The 21,793-nt window shown below is 37.0% G+C and overlaps 1 protein-coding gene across 3 annotated transcripts in view; it reads right to left on the bottom strand.

Moving 5' to 3' along the window:
- The window catches only part of Gria3 (glutamate ionotropic receptor AMPA type subunit 3), a 282,023-nt gene that overhangs the window by 21,450 nt on the left and 238,780 nt on the right, over positions 1 to 21,793 (bottom strand). For 2 of the 3 annotated variants that reach the window (XR_010046642.1, XM_003465594.5), the window contains exons 13-14: positions 3,018 to 3,265; positions 2,343 to 2,457 (exon numbers count right to left, since the gene is read on the bottom strand). Coding sequence is in view for 2 of the 3 variants with exons in the window: in XM_003465594.5 (XP_003465642.2) it covers positions 2,343 to 2,457; positions 3,018 to 3,265 (363 nt within the window). In the remaining variant the exon portion in view is untranslated. The remainder of the gene's footprint in view (positions 1 to 2,342; positions 2,458 to 3,017; positions 3,266 to 21,793) is intronic. The other variant, XM_063246354.1, reaches the window with a different exon arrangement.

Genomic DNA, 21,793 nt, shown 5'->3' with positions numbered 1-21,793 from the left:
CCTTGGTAATCCAGAAAAGGAATTAGCAATTGTTGGGTGCACATCACTGATCATACTATTATCCATATTTGAGAAAAGGTTTGATTTATTTCAAAGATTGACTGAAGAAATTACCAAGAAATGTAATATGAAAAATGACTGGCAGGTAGCAATATGGAAAAAAAAAGTGGCAAATATTTAGGGTCTACTGAAATATCCTCTATTTGCATATCAGAATTCAGATAATCTGGAAATTGTGACCTGGAAATCAAGTTACTTGATATAATTTTGCAGCAGTGCTAGCTGAGGAGAAAAATGTTCCCTTGTTGGTTGTAATTAGCAAATAGGTGGCCTAAAATTTTGTGGTCTTCATGATACCAAAATAACTGGGTGAAAAGGACATTTTAAGCCAAATATGTGCAGTTTTTTTGTTTATATAATATCAAACATCTGGTTATTTGAAACTTCTGGGCACTTGACATCATTGAGCCATCTTGATACAATCCACAGTTTCTTTTTACTATGCCGAGTATGAAGGGTGAGTTCATGAGAGCAATGTATCCATCCAATCCAGCTTAATTTTCATTCTGCAATTCACTTCAGTGATATAATTAGCCTCTTGGTGGCCTGCTAATAGCACAAGAAAAAGACTGGAAAGAAAGTACTAAATACTTTGAGTATCACGTTAGCCACTGTAAATCAAATGAACTGAAAACTTGGATAAATCGTCAGTGTCATCAGTTCACACTGGTAGGAAGTTACTGCTTTTTGACACATAGTAAAACCTTGATTAATTGGAATCCATAAGGAGTGATGGAATTTTCAGTAAGAATGCCCCTTCTGTTTCATTCTTGGCTATGCCATGTTTTCTTAAAATGCTTGTGTCCAGTTTCTTGCCTCAGTGAAGCAGCCTCTAATGTCTGTGGCTCAATCCAGATGGAGAGAAGTTATAGGAGAAAGAGCTGGATGTGATCTAACCACAGGTTATATCTTGGCAAGCGATAAAAATATCATTTCCTTGAGATCTTCTTTTTTTGGATATTATTGATGCTTTCTCATTAATGTGAAGTTCTGAGGGGGATAATTCAGTTAGTTGGGGTACTGGTTATGTGAGTTCTCTTTAATCAAGGTTTTACAATAAAAGGGTCTTGCTAATAACTGGTAAGATTATAAGCTGAAGTCAGTTGTTTTTAAATTTATTTATTTGAAAGTGCTCTGAATCAGTGTTTCCAAACCCATATTATATAGCAGACTGGCAAACTAACTTTTGCATCAGGATCCTGAGGAATGAAGAGGGAAAGAGAAGAGTAGAGGAGAAAAGTTTTGGCTTGCCTGTCTGTTGCTCTGTGGTTGGGAAACACTGTTGTTCACCTTAAGATGCCCATCATATCTTGATCATACGAGGGCTGGTCTCACATGCTTCAGTACCATTCTCGTACCCTTCGGGCCATGGAGAATTCTGTTTTCAGGTCCTCTCCTATACTTACCCAGTGTGTCTTTCCATGACTTGGTGTCTTGGCTTCTGAATGATCCCTTATTTCTTGTTGCTTGTATGATGCTTACTCATTCATTCTAGACCCAAAGAGTGTTAAGAACCAAAGGAATGCCAAGTAAGATGAGTTTTCTCATGATGGCAGCCTAGATTACTGTTAGACTTATTTGAGCCAAGAACATGGCTAAGGAAAAGCCAAATCAAGCATTCACACACAAAATATCACAGGTGGCGCACTTGTTTAAATACACAAAATATCATTGAAAATTCTCTATATGTGATGACCTATTGAAGAAAGACCCCATTTAACTTGAAAGCCAATTTGTTCTTTGGTTTTCAAGTTAAGTGGGGCCAGCCTAAATGGGCCACCACATACAGAGAACAACATCTCGACATTCATACACATAATTGAGCAAATCAATCCCTACTCAATCAACCAACTTCTATGAACGACCATCACATTCTAGAAAAAAAGAAACTGTAACCTGACTTTTCACTAGATGGATCTAGTTTCATACATCACTCAACTGAGGGAGATGGGGCCAGTTTCACAGTAAAGCCTTAGGCTCTTGAAAGCCTAGAGCATTGAAACCCATATCATGGCCTTTGTAAGGTAACCTGTGTGGTGTGCCAGGGAAGGGAAAGGTGTTAATGGAGGGGGGGGCTCTGTCTGGGAGTTTAAGAAGGGACCCAAGTTAGATCAAAAATGTGGGCCTAAAGTCTTTCTGGTTCCCAAAGCTGCCAAACAGGGGAATAACCTGGTCATCCCACTTTATGTGTGAGTCTTGTGCTCTCTCCTCAATAATAAGATAACAGTCTTGCCGATTACTCGTCACTAAGGGTACCCGGTTGTGGTGACATTGAGGCTGACCTTGGAGTCACCGCCCCCGCTGCCGCACTCTCCTTTGTCGTACCACCATTTGTTTTTCAATTTGTCCAAGAGGCCTTGCTCATTCAGTTTTAATACTGCCAGGTTAACAGCATTTCTTGAAACGATAAAACATAACTTGTAAGAAAATGCACAAATGCTTAGGAAATCGTTAACGTATAAAAAGGAGCACAAGAGGACAAATTGGCTAAATTTCACAGAACGTGGAGCTATAAAAATGTCTGTACAGCAAATACAGGGTTAAATATTGGAAGGTGGCATGGAGGATAACATTTGCTCAAAACTGAAGTGTGCGGGATGGGGAAATTGTCTTTGAGAAAAAAAGTAACAAGAACACCACATCCATGCAATTAACATTCGTCACATATGGCACCATAACTTGGCTTTTACCATTTAAATTGAAAAAGCCGTTGAACTGTAAAATTAAAACAGCAACAAACAGTCAGAGAGGACAACACAGAGAGAGAACATTAAAAAAATGGATGCATTAAATAGATGAGACCATAATTTACCGTCTTATTTAACTCCATGGAATATTGTAGATTTTAAACTTTTAAAAGTTACCTCAAAATCCACAAGAAAGAAAATGACAACAAAATGCATCAGGGTAGGTGGAATACTATAACAACACGGATATTGTTATATTATTCCACCCACCTTAATGCTGAGCCTTTAGGGGTTGCCACACCATAGCCTTTGGAATCCAGATTTCCACCAACTTTCATCGTATCACACGGTTTTCTCTGCTCAATGTACTCATTCATGGTCGATTCCAGCAGGAAGGCAAACTTTCCCTTGGACTTCCGCACTCGGGCCACCCCATCTGCTGTTGTTTTGGTAAACACAGATGGCTCTGCCGATTTCATGTAAGACCACATTTTCTCGTACACAGCAATTTTGGATCTCTGCAACAAAGAGATAAGAGTTCTTTGAACTGCCAAAATTGAAAACTGAAAGAGGACCTAGTGCAGTAGTTTTCAAACATTTTTGATTGCAAGCTGTGGGAAGAAAAACATGTTACGCTGCAACTGAGGAGATGCATTCAGACGTGTCAACATGTTTCTAAAGCAAGCTTCTTAAAGCCACATACGTTCTTGCTCTGTGATGCTCTTGGATATTGTCTATTTTAATTCACTTTAAAAAAAGGTTGCTCATAGTTGGCCATGGTGGCACACTACTGTAATCCCAGTACTTGGGAGGCGGAGGCAGAGGGATCACAAGTTTGAACCCTGCCCAAGGAATTTAGCAACCTAGTGAGACCCTTTCCCAAAATAAAAAAATAAAAGAGAGTTGGGGGTGTAGCTTAATGACAAAACCTTGGGCTCAATCTCCTCTATCACAGAAAGAAAGCTGGTTATTACCCACTGAATTTATTTTATGGACTCACTAATTGGTTAAAATTCAGTATGAAAAACACTTTATGTTAATCTTCCTCTTGATGAAGAAATGTCTCCGTACAATATCCTGCTAGTGATTTTCCTGTATTTGCCTGAAAAAAATCATTATAAAAATGTATGATCAAGCCAGGCATGGTGGGACACACCTGTTATCCAGGCATTTGAGAAGCTGAGGCAGGAGGATTGATGTAAGTTAGAGCCAGCCTGGGCTACATAAACAAGTTGAAGGCCAGCCTGCACTACATAGTGAGACCTTGTCTCAAAACAAACAGCCTCAAACCCCTAAATAAACAACAAAAAGGTTGTACAATCATTTTAGTCAGTCCTACTAGCATAGCACATAAATTATTGTAATAAAGTACTCCCTTATCCTGAGCTGATTCTTGTCCATAACTCCCATCCTGTAGCACTATATGCTAGAGTTATACAAAGAAATTCTATGGTTTCTTCTGTATAGTGATCCTTAAAACACTGCAAAGTTTTTAATATGTCTCCACCTTTTCATTATGTCGAACTCCACTGATTGATAATTTTTCTAGAATTCTCACAACTTTAATCTTTTGTTCATGGACTTATTCTAATTTGCGATATCTCTCTTAAATTGGAATGTCTAAACGTAACATGGCGCTCTTAGATATATGACCACAACAGAGACAAAATAAAACTACTTCTTGTTATTGGAGCATTACTTTCTATCAGTGTTGCTTGATTTTGACTTTTGTAGTTAGTCATTTATCCATTGCTTCAACAAACATTTACTGAGCACCTGACATAGATAAAGCACTCTAGTGAAAGTATAAAGCCTATATGTATATGAAGTATGATTGAAAACTAGTGAATATTTAAATTAACATTTATTAAACCAAAAGATACATTGCCATTAAGCTTCTGCAAAATAGTCTCTCTTGTTTTGAACACACTTACATGATTATTCTTGCCACTTTCTAAAGCAAATTCTGAGAGCTCTCTTTCATGAGTGTCTGTAGTTGCATTTTTTGCTCTTTATGATTCCATTTATCTGAAGTACAAAACCAGAAAAACCTGGTCTATGAAGTTTCCGTAGCCCAGGCAATGACTAGCTGAGCTGTGAAGAGGCCTCTGGAGTAGATGATGTTCCTTTTCTTGCTCTGGATCCTCTTTACACAGCATATTCCTTTCATTTATGAAAATTCAGCATGCCATATACACTGCTTTTGACAATATATAAAACTTCTCAGTAGTTATCAACTCAGCCTGTGTTTCTCCAAATCACCTGATTGCTTACAGTGGTGGTGGTGGTGGTGTTCTTGCCTCCCAGACCACACCCTGGCTGGCTCATAGGAGGGTGAATTAGCTTCTTGTTTCTCCTCTCAGACCCCACATGGCTTTTAGCTGTATTGTTGTGGCTGCTTCAACATCCCAAATTGATTCAAGATGTTTATTTTTCATGATCATTTTGGCTTTGTGGAAGATCCAGAAGTGATATGATGCCAAATCTGGTGAACGAGGTGGATAAGGATATACTGTAATGCTTTCATGATCCTGCCTTTCTGTTGAATGGCATTTGCCAGCATTTGCCAGTAGTCACTGTATTTTTTAAATCACAGTTTGTATAAATGCTCACAGAAGAGGACTTCCAGAGCTTTGTGAGAACTTTTTAGAACTGTTTGAAAGTGGCAAAAATAATGCATTATGTTAAAAAAGAGGAGGGGTATTTTGAAGTATATTAGTGGCAATATATTTTTTACTAAAATAGTGTTTTTTTAAAATTTAAATATTCACCATATATTTTCACCACTCTGTAATTTTTCAACTCAGGTTGAGGCCAGACCAAAAATTTTTTTTTGCTATCTCTACTAAGCCAGATCTTCTTCATCTTTACCTTCTTGAATTTTATTTCATTGTATTTAATCTCGGTTCACATGGTCTTTAGAACATGTACTAAATGCTTGGGTCCCTCGTTCTATGCTAGTCATTCTGGAGAACATAAAGGAAGAATAGTTACAATGACCCCAGAACTTCCAGTTGAGTTAGAAAGTAGGTCCTAACAATTAAAACTCTAATGAAAAATTCTAAAATGACATTTGATTACAGGTGAGATGGAGTAGTAAGAATCACAATCATATACTGTGCTTTCTAATGTCCTTGTCTGATATTTCCTGTCACCCACCCAAGCTTGTTTGATTAATTATTAAGTTGCTCTTTTCTGGACTTTGCTGCATTGCTTCTTTCTTGAGGTCTTCTTTGGTCTGTTCAAATTACTCCAAGGGAATGGAACTTCCAGAGCTATCACCGTGGAAATTAAGTATTTTGTTCGTGGCAATCAACCATTCTCTGAGTCACTCACTAAGTCACTGAAGCTGTTTACTGAGATGGAAATACACTCTTTTGCATAAAGTACAGCAAAAAGAAGCCATCATGGTTCAAACTGAATGAATAAAAGGAAGAGGAGTAGGAACTAAGCTTAGAAAGACAATTTAGAGACCACATCTGTAAGGCCCTGTATGTGATGGCTAAATGTTGGTCTATAGGTCATAAGAAATTATTGAAAGATTTTGAGGAATATGATAAGGTCTGATTTATAATTTTAAAACATTATTCTGAGGCTGTATGGAGAATATAGTGTAAAGTGGACCAGAGTGGAAGCAAGATTAGTCTGGAGGCTGTTCCAATAGGGGACAGATGATTGTGACTTGGGTTAGGGTTTGAGAACTGGAGGCAGAGAGAAGAGATTTGATTCAAGATACACTTTGAGAAACAACAAACAAGCCTTGATGATGGACATTTCCAATGAATGGACCTATAGATATTTTCTAACACTTTTAATCAAACTTACTATCTTTTAAAGCATGGCTTTCCTACGTTCTACCAGTAAAACCTCTGACCAGCCAAACTGGAAGGTTTAGTATTACTCCTCATTTGTTGCCTCATTATGCTGTTTACTGTAATATAGAAATACATATAGAATTTAACCTTTTGTCTTTCCATTCTCACTATCACAGCCCTTACTCAGTCAAACACTTCTTTTCTTTTTATCGGTACCGGGGATCGAACTCACAACCACACATTTGCAAGGCAGGCGCTTATGCCGCTGAGCTAAATGCCCAGCCCCCTAGTCAAACTCTTTTGAGCTTTTGCCTGGATTCTATTGACTTCTGCCTCCTTGCTTAATTTCTTTTATTTATCCTTCAACAATCCCTCCAAAGTGTAAATCTGATCATACTACTCTATTCTTTCAAATCCTCTGATAATTCTTTAATACTTGTAGGACAAAATGCAAACTCTCATGCATGATAATCGAGAATGCTCATGATCTTGGCTAAACTCTTATGTTCCAGTTCCCTTGGAATAGTCACTAAAAGTAAGCCTTATTATTTCATTTCATATGCCTTCAGTCATACTTTTGCTTCTGCCTGATTACTTTTTTTGTTCTATAAGATTAGAGCAAATTTCAAGTCTTCTGTGAATTTTTTAAAGTCTCTCTTGCTCCCACAGAAGTGCTGCCTTTGTTATTCTCTCAGAGGACTTTGCTAATAACCTTTGCTATAGAGCTTACTGTGTTGCACTGAGGTGAATTGTAGGCTACATTTCAGTCTTTCTCTTGGTAGCTGAACCTTTCTTGAGGACAAAGTCCATAATGTACTGATTTTGGTAGCACTCTTGGTAGCCAACACATTCCCTGATATACGGAAGCTACTAATGATATGTTTGATTAATAATCATAGTTTGGCCTGATTAGAGTAATGACCAAATTGCTGATCAGAGATATCATAAGCTTGGATAAAAATGGTTATTAGCATTAGCTTTATAGCATTGTAGAATCCTAGAAGTGAATTTTTCCTGATGATCATTAGGTTAAGTCACCAGCTGAACCAAACAGGATACATATTTTGCAATTTTCACTTTTAAATGTTACTTAGCCTGATTCTAATGCCAAAACAAGTAACTTCCTTTTATTAATTCAAAATATTAATATTCTTTAACATTGAGATCTTATCCATAGACATTTGAGCTCATATCATATATCATTCTCATGTGACACATAAAATAATTTCTAATCACTATAATGAAACACACTGTCAGTGACTTTATTATATTTCAATACGAATTTCCTAGGAAGTTGGTCAAATAATTGAGAAAAATTAAATAATTGAGATACATAGAAAGAGTTAAAAATAATGTAAGAATATCTGTGTTCTTGCCAGAAAGCTTAATAAGTTAAACTTTATGAAGCTACTTGAATTCTGCCTATCTGCTCTTCCCTAGTTGCATAGCTCTTTTTACTCACCAAAAGCAACCACAATTCTAATTTGGTCTTTATTTTTCCCTTGCACAGCTTACTTCATACCTTAACCAGAACAAATATATCTTCTTCATAATAGGTGTGTGCAGCAATTTAGTACATGAATGTATTATTCTTTACTTACTCAATTCCCTTTTGAAAGACTCAAATTAGTTGTATATTTTCATTATTACGGAAAGCACTATAGTAGGTATATGTTTTTGCATGTATATTTATAAAGAGGCGTTTTATATTCTTTATCTGAACCCCGTTGGACCTGAGTGCAAGGCTGGGTGGAGAGAAGGAGGTTTCAGACCAATTTGTCTCTTATACAATTTATAAACAGGCCATTACTTCCAAACATAAATTCATAAGCTAAGGGCTAAAGGGTCTATGAATTCTCATCCATATGCACTGTAATTTTGACTCATTTATTTCATCATTTCCTCAAGCTTTTTGATTGCTGATACACGTTAAAAGGTTTATTCCTTTAGATAATGATGCATTTCTAGGAGAATAAATGACAGTTCTTGAAGTGGGCAATTTAGAGGTATGTGGTGTAAAGCAGCAGGCATTAATGAATATGGTAAATGACAAGCTAGTTAGTGGCAGAAATGATTGGGCTCTGGTTGATGATGGATTCTAGAGGAGGTTAGAATGTGAAAAGTAAATGGCTCATAAATGAGAAAATTTAAGCTGAAACATTTATCTTCCTAACTAGTATTTAAGTGACAGTATAACATTCAGACCAAAAAGCAGGAAAAGGTCACTAGAATTTTCTCTTTTTCCTGTCTGTCTCCTTTTGCCTGGAATACCAAAGGCAATAAAAAGGATTGAGTCTTAGTCATTGGGGGGAGGTTTAAAAAATTATGGGCTGGATATATAATAACAAATTCATTTTGTCTCTAACCTGCGATGATTTGTTTGTTTCGTATCGCAGAGCACCACTTTATAACAAAGAAGGTACAGACCAATAGTTATGCAGACAGATCCTGAAAAATCCTCATACACTGGTAGATAATTAGCAAATGAATCCCAAAGGAGAAATACATGAATGAAGGTGGAACAGATCACCCCAAAAGAACAGGTAAGGTAGAACTCTTGCACTAATGGATCCAAAGTCACAGATTCAAAGTATTTGTAGTAAAAAAAATTGTTAAATTCTAAGGTAGAAATAATTTTATGGTGGTGAATATTTTTTAAATTTTATTTTGAAGGTAGTAAAATACAACAGAACAAGGCAAAACAAAGCCAGTGGAGACAATGCAGTGAAACTGGTACAGAATTTCACCGCAGGATACTGGGATAACAGTAATAGATACCATAGTATATCACGTTATCTTAACAATAGTTGTCCATTCAATCAGGAAGAGCGAAATCAAACCAAAACCAGAACAATATAAAACCAATTGAAAGGGAATATTGAATAGAGCAAAACAATCAGAACAAAGCAAAACAGTGAAAAGAGCATTGCCTTCAAACAGAAGATAGAAGGAAATCCCCCATATTTGCTATATTGCATAGGGTCATCCTCCCAAGAGATGCTTAGACTTCTACCCCCAGTTGCTAACAGGGGGTGGGGAGGGATGGGATGTTTGATTCTTAGCCTGCGCACCTGTAGGCTCACAGGAGATGCTGGCTGGTTCTCTTCCTGGCTCACACCCAGGCTGCTTACCAAGAAAGTCGGTGAATTGCTTTCTTGCTCAGCCACCTCAGTTCCACCATGGCTGGATCACAGGGGATGCTGACTGGTTCTCTTCCTGGTGGTGAATATTTGAATCTTGGGCCTTGTCAAGTTGAGTGTATGGAAACAGGTACATAGCGAGTCACTCAGGCCACCATTTGGACCTTGTATCTTTTTGGAGTGGTGTTGGTCACTCTTAGTGATTATGCACACGATGAGTCCCTAGGGATAAAAGTCTTCTTCTGTAGACCCATGTAAGTACAAGGTAACTGCAGTGCTGTGTTTAAATGTGTGGAGTTAGAGTACTTGTATTTGAAATCCATGTTAGGTGCATTCAATGTCTAGCCTCCATACGTCTCAGTTTCCTCATTTGTAAATTGGGATGATTTTTTAGAGTAATAAGTCTTTATCCCTAGAGAGTTACCATATGCATAATCACTAAGAGTGCCCAACATCACTCTAAAGAGATACAAGGTCCAAATGGTGGCCTGAGTGTCTCATTATTTACCTGTTTCCATGCAATTCAAATATTGCATGGCTTCTCTTATATAAGAAACTCAAATTATAAACAAAGAGTGGAATAGCAGATAGATATCAGGAAATAGAGAGATAGGTCTTTCTTAAATGGAAAGGGGATCAAGAGATGGATGAAGCAGCAGGAAGGGGAGGGAAAGGGGATGAATAAAGGAATGATAATGTGCTGTGTACATGTGCCAATTCCATACAAGGACTGTAAACATTTGTAATGCAAATATGTAGTAATAAAGATAAAATAAAATAATTTAAAAAGTGTATGTCAAAGCTTTGTTGGGAGAAATTAAATGAGTTAATACATTCTTGTAACAGTACCTAAAACTCAGGAATGTTGAAACAACTTATTTTTATCACAAATAAAGCATAATTGTGTTAGTGGTAGAATTTATTTAAATAGCACTATCAAGTATTTTGGGCTCATATTTAAAAAGCTGTAACTTCAACTATTGTCACCTGTTGCCACCTGCCTGCATTTCCATCTCCACTGCTGAATGTACAGGACTAGTGTTGTTCAAATATGCCAAAAAGAGGCCACTTCTGGCTTTAGTTGCTCAGTCTCTAACCATTGCTACTGCCTCCCTCAGTCATTCATCCTGTACCCATTTTCTGGCAGTAGCAGAACTGTTCCTCATGGAGATATTCAGTGATACTATAAGGCCAAACAGATGGCTTTTTATTAGAATAGGGAATTCATGTTCCTGGACAGAGAATCGAATTTTTGGTGTTTTGATAGGTGCCTTTTAGTAACTGAAGGCCATCCCTATGTATGTGATACTAAGAAAGGGAAATATGGCAAGAATTTCAAGCAGAACTCACATTCCCTTACTCATTGTGCCTTTGCTGTTTATTACAGACTGCTTATTGCTTGACAGTTTGATCATTTCTTCTCTAGACTGTGCCTGTAAGACAATATAATTCTCTAAGTCTTTTACCTTTTTCTAAAATTTTAAAAATAAAGACTCAGGTAGAATTGGTAAATGGAATAAATTTAAAAGGGTGGATTTGGGATTCAGTTGGCCTGAGCTGAATACGTACAGAACCCCTGCACATCTCATGTACCCTCTTTAACATTTAGGAGCAAACGTAGCCTCATAGAGTTTATCAAATATTGGGATAATGACTGGTGATTCTCATGAGGCAAGGCCCTACAAGGAGAGGCAGCTGATGATGAAACTGCCCTGGGGAGCACCTATGCCCCCCCATTTCCACCCCTACTTTTTTCCTTTTCTAATGTTTGATGGGATTGGAGGAGAACAATGTGTTTGAGTGTCCTTGTGGGTGAGCAGAGTAGAAAGATGGAGAAAGACATAGATGAGTTCTCAAATTCTTAAATACAATTGTTAAGTCTCACCTTCAGAGAAACTCTTCCTTTTGACTCTGACAATGGATATTTCAAATACTTGGTATAGATCCAGGAAGAGGGGAGTTTTCTGTGGCCTCTCATATAACCTTTTAGGTATTCCACCTTTTTATTCAGAGAGGTCTTAGGTTTGTCATTACTAGAGAGAGGAGACAGCTGAATATCTTTAAACATTAAAGTTGCCTAGACCTTTCTGATTACTAAGGTGATTTGACACATTCTGTCTCATTTCAGCCCCCACAGAAGCCCTGTGAAGCAAGTCTGGCAGCTACTGTTTGCTCATTGCTTAGTCCCCAGCACTAAGAGGAGTCTGAGCTCACTAGAGTTTCATCAAGACGTGTCGAATGAGAGAATGAATTCTCGTTTTATAAATGAGGGAACTAAGAGAAAGAGAAGGTAATCACAATGACAATGCAAATCGATGCCAGATTGGGCTTTTGCCTATCCACTCACTTTCATTTATCTATCCCCAAATCAACACAAGCCTGGGAAAAACTATGTTAGCAGGTGAGCAGTACAGATAAGTCCCACCCATAATGCCACCTTGAAGGATCTGTTATGTGGAAAATCGGTGATTTGCCACTAACTTGTTAGCTAGTCCAAGATCACGTAGTTAATGAGGAATAATGCTGACACACCACTAAATCTGTCACATTGTAATTACAGACAGATCTTTCCCTTACTGCCTCAGTTTTTTTATTCATTTCTGACGATGTTCTTTTTGACAAAAGAAACTCACCTTCAAAAAGAATTTTGGTTTTTTATTCAAGATGTTTTCTAAAATTGGGTTAAGTTGAAATGTAACACTAATCCTTTCCCACTAAGGCATCAGAATAAGTGAATGTTCTTGTCACTTACTGTGGCCCTGCTCCAAGGCCCTAGGATCCACGCTTCACTGTGTGAAAGACTCAGAGAAACTTGAGGGTGAAGAGAAAGAGAACATCTGGCTTGCTAAATGCATCTGATACATGTTTTCCTTCCTCATATTCTTGGAACAAATCAGTATCTCTGATGAGGTGTATTTGAAAAAAGAATCATTGAATTTTATAGTTTTTTTCCACTTAAAGCAAAGGAAATAGTTTCCATTTAGATTTGGAGCAAGGCATGCAGGAAATGATTTCATTTCTAAAGCATGACCCAAACACCGATTTCACTGTCTTTCCTTCAGTAAGGTTCACAGTTTTAAACATTCAGACAGGTATTGCCTGTCAGTTCTCTTTTGCTTCAATCAGCAACTGCCTTATGACTGTGTATCAGTGAAAATGGAGGGTATAAGCAGGAAGGAAGAAATTATAGTTTCTATTCTTAGATTTTTCCGTTGGTGTGTTATGATTCTGGCTATTCTGAAGATAGAGTTTTTAGAAAATGTTAGTGGAGTTTGAAGTCACCTTTTGCCTAGACACTGAGTTTTTCCCTCATGTATCAAATACTCATTCCAAATGCCTTTGTGTAACATTTTGAAACCATGCTCTGAAGTTCAGGGACATGTTTCCTTCTACTTCGAGGAGTGCTATGTCCAATGACTCCTTTCTAAAGGTAACAACTCAGCTAAGTTTCCAGTGACCTTTCCAGTGTCCCTTCCTGGCATGCAAAGTCAGATTCCTATTTTGATTCATCTTCTGCTTCTCTTGCCACATGAAGCTATGTGTACTCCTGGGTTGAACATAGCACCAGAAACTGCATGACTTTGAGAGCCAGAGTCAACAAATTCTTGGATAAAACATTTCTAAAGGTTCTGTTGCCTTATTTGGGGAGATAGAGGAAGGGACACTGTGACCTCTACTCCCACACCTCTCAGTCAGTCAAGATTTGGCTTCCAAGAAGACATCTGACAACATTTGGAAGCATTTTGAAATTGTCACAAGTTTGACAGAAAGAGTGCTGCTGGTATCTAGTGGAGAGAAGCCAGAGATGCCTTTAAACATTCTATTATACTCAGAGCAGTCCCCACAACCAAGGATTACCTGGTCCTAAATGTCAATAGAATCAAGGTTGAAAACCCTTGATTTATGAGTTTTAATGGAGCCACCATCAAGTGGGGAAAATCATCATGACTAACATTTGAGGTAGGCTCTATTTTAAGTGTCTTATATATGTTAACTTATGTAGTTCTCAGAATAACTTTATTAAATAGATTATATTTTAAACCAATTTTTAAAATGCAGAAACAGAGACACAGAGAAGTTAAGTGGCTTGCACAAGGGTAATCAGTTCTTCCATTGTGGAACTGGGAATTCACACAGCCTTCAGTCTCTTCATCCTCAAGCAGCATATTACATTCTTCTGAGATAAACTAATGGATGACTGTCAGTCAAATGCTAGAGCTAGGCTAGCTCCACCCAGATTCTTCTTCAAATGATGCCTAGACTCTACATTAACTTCAAGGGGATAAGTTATTTCTATTATTATCACCTTGAAATTTGAGATTAAGTATCAAGGGGCCAAGTCCTTAATGCACATGGAAACCCCAGTGTACTTTTTTATTTTAAAGAGAATAAAACCAAGCAAAATAAAACAGAATAAAGTCAATCAAAACAAACCAGTGTGACAGAAGAGTTTAAAACAATAGGAAATGAACAATGGTTACTATAATGCTTTTTGTTGTTTTCAATATAGCTGCTCATACCTTCAGACATAGTAAAATTCAAACAAAACAAACAGAAAAATAAAAACTAAACAATGATCACAATAAAGGACTTCAAAACAAGATAATAGTAAATCCAAAATGGCTACTATAATACACTTTGTTATTTTTGAAATAGCTGTGCATGCTATCGGATATAATAAAATCAAACAAAACAAAACAGAATAAAACCCAACCCAACAAAATAATGAAAATGATGCAAGACTTCAAAACAAAATAATAAGGAATTAACAGTGGCTCCTTCAGAAGGAGATCCCTCATAGATGCTACACTGTGTATTGTTATCCTCTGAATAGATGATCAGACTACCACTTAGACCTGCAAAGTAAGTGAAACAGTAAACCACTGCAAGCATTAAATTGTATTTTACCTCATTAGCTCTCATTGCAGCCTGTGTTTCTCCCTATCAGCTGGTCACTTACAGTGGGGAGGTGGTGGAGGCAGTTGGCTCTTCTTGTTTCTCAGCCTATGTGCTGGAAGGGGCTGGCATCTGGCTTTCAGCCCATGCATAGCGCCGATTCACAAAGCATGGTTCTTTAGAATTTCTTGTTCTCTTCCCTTCATAGTCTGAGAATGGCACTGACTCAGGGGAGAAGCAAAAGACTTGCATCTGGCTGTTCCCCTAGTGCATGACTGACTCACAGGGAGGGCTTGCTTCTTGCTGACTTCTTGTTCTCTTCCCCTGCAGTCTGCAAATGGCTGGAAACTCCACTTTAAGAACCAGAGACTGAAAAATTATTTTTCTTCTTTTGGGGGAACAAAACAAATGTAGGGCTATTTTCAAGCAAGACTGTGAGCCAGATTTTTCTTGTTGCAAATACTATTTAATTTTAACTCCAAAACCTGGGTGGTGCCATAGCTTATCTCTATTCCAAATTTACCTTTCTAGCTACACTCCCCTGTTCCACCCTGATCATAGAAAATTTTGGAAAGCATTCATGATGATGTATAAAAGATAGCCAATAGCGTAGAAGGATTCCCTTGCAGGTAAACTTGTATTTAGAAAAGATAGTATAAAACTGGACAAATCTGTTGTGCAAAAATGGTGTGTGTGTGTGTGTGTGTGTGTGTGTGTGTGTGTGTGCGTGCATGTGCTGAAAACTAACTAACCTTGCCTTTGATTGGAGAATTTATTTTTGGAACAGAAAATGGGCCACATAGAAAGCATGTCCACCACATTGGACAGGCGATTGTTTCCAACTTCTCAAATTCTCCAAGTTCCAGGCGATTGTTTCCATATCTGCTATCACTATTGAACATTTCAAGTCATTTCCTTCAGTCTGCTAGAGTTTATTTTTCAATTAAATTTCATCTTCAGCATTCCAAGGCCTATTGCCCTTGCCCATTTGGATTTCACTCAGTTGTATTTTTTTCTATAACTAAAGCATTTGAGAAGAAACATTCAACACTCATATTATTCTCAAATCAATTAATTGCAATGCAGAGGCCAAACCTGACAGTGCACACCTTAGGAAGTGAGATGAAGCTATGTTCTTTTTGTTAATGAGAAAAATCTATCCTGGAATTGCAATACTGTGAGTTTCCACAGTGGCTATTTCCCTACAGGTCCCCTGAGCAAGAATTATTTTTATATTAAGAGAAAACCTCAATGAAATAAGAAGCGATTTTGCTCAGGGATATCCAGAAAAACTGAAGTCTTCCACGTAGGATTTTGTTAGTAGTGTTTCCAAAAGTTGAGCTGGAACTAATTTGAAAAGCATTCCTGTTTAAGCCAGCTTATTTGTTTTCTACTGGTAGGTAAGATATACCTGGGTAGCAACTGATTGCTGCTCCTGTGATTCTGATTTAATTGACTCAAAGTGGGGCCAACATTTAAAAAGTGCTTCTTAGGTGTTTTTACTCTTCAAACTGCATTTAGAACAATCAACACTGAACCTACAATACCAACCACTAACTTCACTTATTACGGTAAATACTGACAGTGATAGAATTACCATTTACTGAGCATGTACACACACTGGAAATGGTGTGTCACCAATTATATACACTGTTTCTAATCCTTAGCATGACCTTGTGAAACCAATTTTATCTCCATCATGTTGTGAAAGTAAGATTTAGAAAAGTTAATTTACATGCTCAAGATGATAATGATGGTTAAATTTTTAGCCTTGACCTCAAAAAACTTCAGACTCATTTATGCAGCTGCATACCTGAAATCTCTACTAGAATATCTCCTGGGTATCTCCAACTTCACATGCCAAAATTGAAACTTCTGATTCTCTTCATCCTTGCTTGATCTTCTGCCAGTCTTCTCCCACAGAGATAATGGCACCACCATCCAATTATTCCAGTGGCGTGTGGCCAAAAAAGCCTTTTATTCATCCTCAACTCCTCTCTGGTTTCATATACCACACCTTGTCATCTCATTCTTCCAAATATATTAGAAGAGCAGCCACTTCTTGATATCTCCACCCTAATCCAAGCCAATCATTGCTCATTTGAAATACTGTGATTATTGTTTCCCTGACCTTCAAGTTATGCCCTTTTGTAGCAATCTGAGAGAAACTTTCTCACTTGAACTTGATGTCAGTCCCTCCAAATGTACCAATAAAAATAATTAAAAGTAAAAAAAAAATGAGAATCAAAAACCCCCAGACAATGATTGATCTAAAATTTTTAGTAAATAATGGAATAAAGTCCAACATCTTTCCCAAAGCTTGCAGATCCCAGAATAACAGGCTAGAGCTTGTCTTCATTGCTGTGCTCTTGGGCTCTTTCCCTCTCTCAGTTCTCTCCACCTACACAGAAACTTTTCTATAAAGCAACCAGACACATTCCCATGTCAGAGCCTTTGCTTGCAGTGTTCTGTTTAGAGAACCTTTCTCTCCACCCCATGCATGTACTCAATTCTAACTGAATGAATAAATGAATAGGTGAGATTCAAACTCAGATATTTTAAAACCTCTCTCTCTCTCTCTCTTTCTCTCTCTCTCCTCCCTTTCTAAGCTTAGAGAATTTAAGTTATAACTCCAAGCTTGCATAGATGAAAAATAACAATTAGTGTTCAAATCTAGGTTGGTTGGCTTCCAGAACCTTGGTTTTCCTATTGCTCCACACTGCCTCCCAGTGGAGAAATTGCTAGTGACGCCGTTGACCGAAATGACAGTGAATTGATTGAACTTTACTTTGACCTACTGTTTTGACATGATTTTATAAAGCCTTAATCTTCTTCATTGGTTCGGCTTTGAAGCCGGCACAACATGCTCTAAGGTTAAAAAGCACCAATAAAATGACTCACTGGCCTGTCACAAGGTCTTAAATCCTACCATTAGAGAAAATGCCTTCTGCTTGCCTTGGGCAAGTTACTTAAATTTCTCCAAGACTCTGCTAATTTGTTCTAAAATGAAGATAGAATGTTAAATGAAATAATTTGTATGAAGCTTCAGGATAATGCCTGCCACATAGTAAGTTCTTAGTAAATTAAATTATGTCTTCATGGCAATATAAAGTATATCTACTACTTTTGCATGATATGATTACAGAATTTGTCCCAGAAGAATACCAGAGGTAAAGGGAATCTCAGTGGGTCTTGGGGCGGAAAGACAGTATAGACTGGAATCTAAGAAACTGGGGCACATGAAGATGTATACATGTAAGTGGCAATAAGAGTGATGTCAGGTCAAGTGCTGTCTGTTCTACTGAGACACAGATTAATCAAAGTTAATACCCTAGATACTTGGCAGAGAATACCTTAGAAAGCCACATGGAGCCACTAAACTGTTCAGTTTCAATATAGTCACAGTTTATCTTCTCCTGTGGCTCTCAATTTTGGGCTTAGATTTAAGTCTTTTTCTCTTTGCTGTGTTAGAGGTGTTCCAGTAAGTATTATTTCTAAAGGTGCTATGCTAATTTAAAAAAGTGACTGGCTGGGGTTTTGTCTGGCAAACATACTGACTGTGAAAGCTGCAGGAAAACTGATTTTCTGGCATTTGCGTGTTCTGATGTGAAATATGCTGGATGGGTGCTCAAGTTGCAGAACCTTCTGGTAAGTGCAGTGAGAGTGATTTCAAGAAGTGATTAGGTTTCACTACTCATCACCATTTGGGTCAAAGGAATAGTTTCTAAATACAAAATAACAGATTAAAACCTGCTAATTTACTATTAGTTAATTTAGAGAAATTGTCAAATAAATAGCCACATAATCTGATCCTACGCTTAAACATAATTCATACTTTATACCCCATTCTTCAGATTCTTGCCATGATCTCAAACTCTCTTTATTTTGCCTTGGCCAACATGAGTGCTGTGGAGAAACCACCTCATCACCAAAGCTCTGGAAGAGTCCTGCTTGTCCACAGCACAACTTGCAGTTACCTAATGTTTTCTTGACATTTCTTGGCAGTTGTTAAAATCAAGGTTTGAAATGATCTAGTTTTGGCACTTATTAGCTAAATGTCTTTGGACAAATTATTTTATCTCACTGAACCTAAGTTTTCTCATCTGAAAAATGAGAACTGTCACAAGTACTGTCTTTCAGTATTCATCTTGATATGATGAAGAGAAAGATTTCTTACAATGAATTTAGCATAGCTCATGATGACATAGTGAACACTAACGTTTTCCTCCACTTGATATCTGTATCAGGTACCATAGGGGTACTGTAGGGAAAAGAGATGTGTAAAATGTAGTCCTTATACCTCAAAAGTTAAGGGAGCTAACAAGAAAGTTATCTAAAGAACTTTCTGTAATATTCTATACCTATGCTGTCCAATATGCTGCTTTCTAGTAACCATGTCTACTGAGCCACTTGAAATATGGTTGGTGCTACTGAAGAACTGAATTTTAAATTTTATTTTAATTTTGATTAACTTAAATTTAAATAGCTGCATGTAATTGATGGATACTATATTGAATAGCACAAGTAGTATAGCTTAGTAATGGAAAAACAGAAAAGTAGTAAAAGTCAGCAAAAAGGTATCAAGAACTTCTTTACCTGTTTCATATTTTCTGGTTTACCCTGATGATTCAGGTGATGAGGGTATCAAATAGAAGTGTTGTCTATATCCGATGGAGGCATAGTAATAGCTTCAGTTGAAGAACACAGAAGGAAGAGGCATAACTCCTGTTCCCATCTGTAGCTGTGGCATAGCTTATACAGCTCGTGTTTATGGAAGACTCCTCTTGAGAAAGCTAAACTATATTATTTGCATTGGCTAAAATTCCTTAGACACATGCCGGGATTGTTTCCTTTATATTTGTACTATTTGTGTAAAATTGAAAGTAAATGAACTCCTGGGTCTAGGTATACAGTGAGAGAATATTATGTTTACTCTTTTCTGAGAGCTATAATTTTCTTGAAAAGAATTATAGAAGAAAATATTTGCAAAAAGTCGAGTATGGTAGTTAAATTTCCAGCCAGGCTAATTTTCTTTTTCTAGTTCTGTAACTTTCTACATTAAGTTCTTTGGATCATCTCTCTTCAACTCTTCTTCTCAAGGGAAGAATTCCAACAAGAGTGAGTAGTCAGGTGATAACACTTATAATTCCTCCATTTTTATAAAAGACTTCTTCCCTTATCAGCTCTGATGGGTGGAAAAGTTGAGTGTAATCTAATTTGAGAATGTAATCAAATTTGAAAGTTGTAGAACCTTCATAGATGCTTTCTTCTAAGAATTTCAAATGAATATTTCTCTTACGAATGCCTTTGTCTAACATTTTTCAATTCTGTTATAGTTACATTTAATTTACCTAATCTGAGTCATCAAAGGGAGGATGACAACAATATTCCATATGTAAATAAGACCCTGGGAGTTTAGCAGTTTTAATGTTACAGCTGTTAACCTCGGTTGCTGTCCTACAGTAATCAAAGACTAGAACCAAGATATATCAAAAACATCAGACCAAAGAAAATATAGCCAAGTTGCAGATTTGTAAGTCAAATTCCATTAGGTAACAAAATTGGGAAAGATTTATGAGCTGAAGCAATCTTTTAAAAGAATAAATGAGAAAATAAGGTTGTTTTATATTGAGGTCTGTGTACTTCCTGAACAGAAATAAAACCAAAATCTGCAAATCTTCCAAAATAAACTCAAGCACACCACCATTTCCTAGACTTGAGTTTCTAACTGACAGCAAAAAGCAATATTTGAACTGTGAAAGGAAGCCATGTTGAATCCTAACGTTTAGAAGAGTAAAGTAAAACTAATTGCTTGGGTTGCGTTTCCTAATCACATGTGCAGTATATTCTAGTGCCTGTGAAACCCATGGTTTGTGAGATAATTTGTCAACAGTCATTGGTTTGCAAAGTATTTCCTTTAAATCTTCATTTCTGTACCACTAATTTATCACCAAAGGAATACAGCAACTTGAAAGAAGCCATGTCTTAAGAAAAAGTACTATTATCTGTTGTTATTCCAGAAAACTGGAGTAGGTCAATAAAACTTTTATGTATTTTTCCTTTAAGATTTTCTTTATCTTCCATTCTAACTCTGATCAACTAATTGCAGCCCATTCCCTCTCACATTCCACCAAGTGTGCCCTTGATAGTAGTTAACAAACTAAAGAATGCTTATACAGATTGGTTATAGATACTAGGATAATCTGTGGCTGAGTTACGTGGTTTTCTTCTCCATAATTAAATGACCTTTTGCTATTAGCCCAAGATTTTTAAAGTCACTTACAAAATCTAATTTCCATTAGGATGACTTTTCTGTCACAGTCTGACATGTAAAAGACAACAGAGCATTTAATTAAGGGCTTTTCTATATAGTTGTCTCTCTCTGAGATTTCATTTCTCTACCCTGAGTCTCAAAATTGCTTGTCAGTATTGGGGAAAGTGTCCCCCTCCCCTGTAGCAGTCTGCATTTCTGCTGATTTATATCTAAGTCATTCATTATCTACTTGCTGAAAGTATGTTATTAGTGGAGGGAAGTAGGAGTCACGCTGTCTTCCATAGGTTTATATGAATCCTTAAAATGGTACAAACAGACATGCGAAGTAGGCCATCAATGCAACATTCAGGTCACAAATTTAAACAAAGTAAAGGAATGCAGAACCTGTAAGTTTCTTAGTGTTTCAGTCTTAACATAGCACGTACTCCATATATAAAACAGTATTAGAAAGACATGGTTCCAAATGTATTGGAAAAATGATTTGCTTGTGTAAAGGAGACTCCAAGATGAACTATAAGACTACGGAAATGATGTAAAACATGCTTGTGTATATTGGTTCAATCTCAGAAAGTAGGTTCCTTACATCTTTGAGCTTTCCTTTCCCTGATTTTGCTGCTTTTCCTTTGCCTGGTTGACTGCTTTGCCAACATTCCTTACATTAAGTACAGTTGAATTCCTAGAAAAAGTTGTGCCATAAATTAGATCCGTTTTTGAAAATCAACTTTTGTTTTTCTATCAGTGCATGAGCTGTTTCATGTTTATTTCTGAAAATCTTCCTTCTAGGTTTCTCTGATAAATAGTTAATGATCTCTGTAAACACCAAAATGTACTAAGGGATTTCTGTTGTCTAGGGAAGAATATTTCCATGTGAATAATTATTGCTATTAATTGCTTTATTAGTTGTGAATTTTCTGATATGTG

The sequence above is a fragment of the Cavia porcellus genome, unplaced genomic scaffold, assembly GCF_034190915.1.
Source record: "Cavia porcellus strain 051 isolate PalLab524CR breed Dunkin Hartley unplaced genomic scaffold, mCavPor4.1 scaffold_3, whole genome shotgun sequence".
Taxonomy (NCBI): Eukaryota; Metazoa; Chordata; class Mammalia; order Rodentia; family Caviidae; genus Cavia; species Cavia porcellus.
This window is presented reverse-complemented; position numbering and strand designations above follow the sequence as displayed.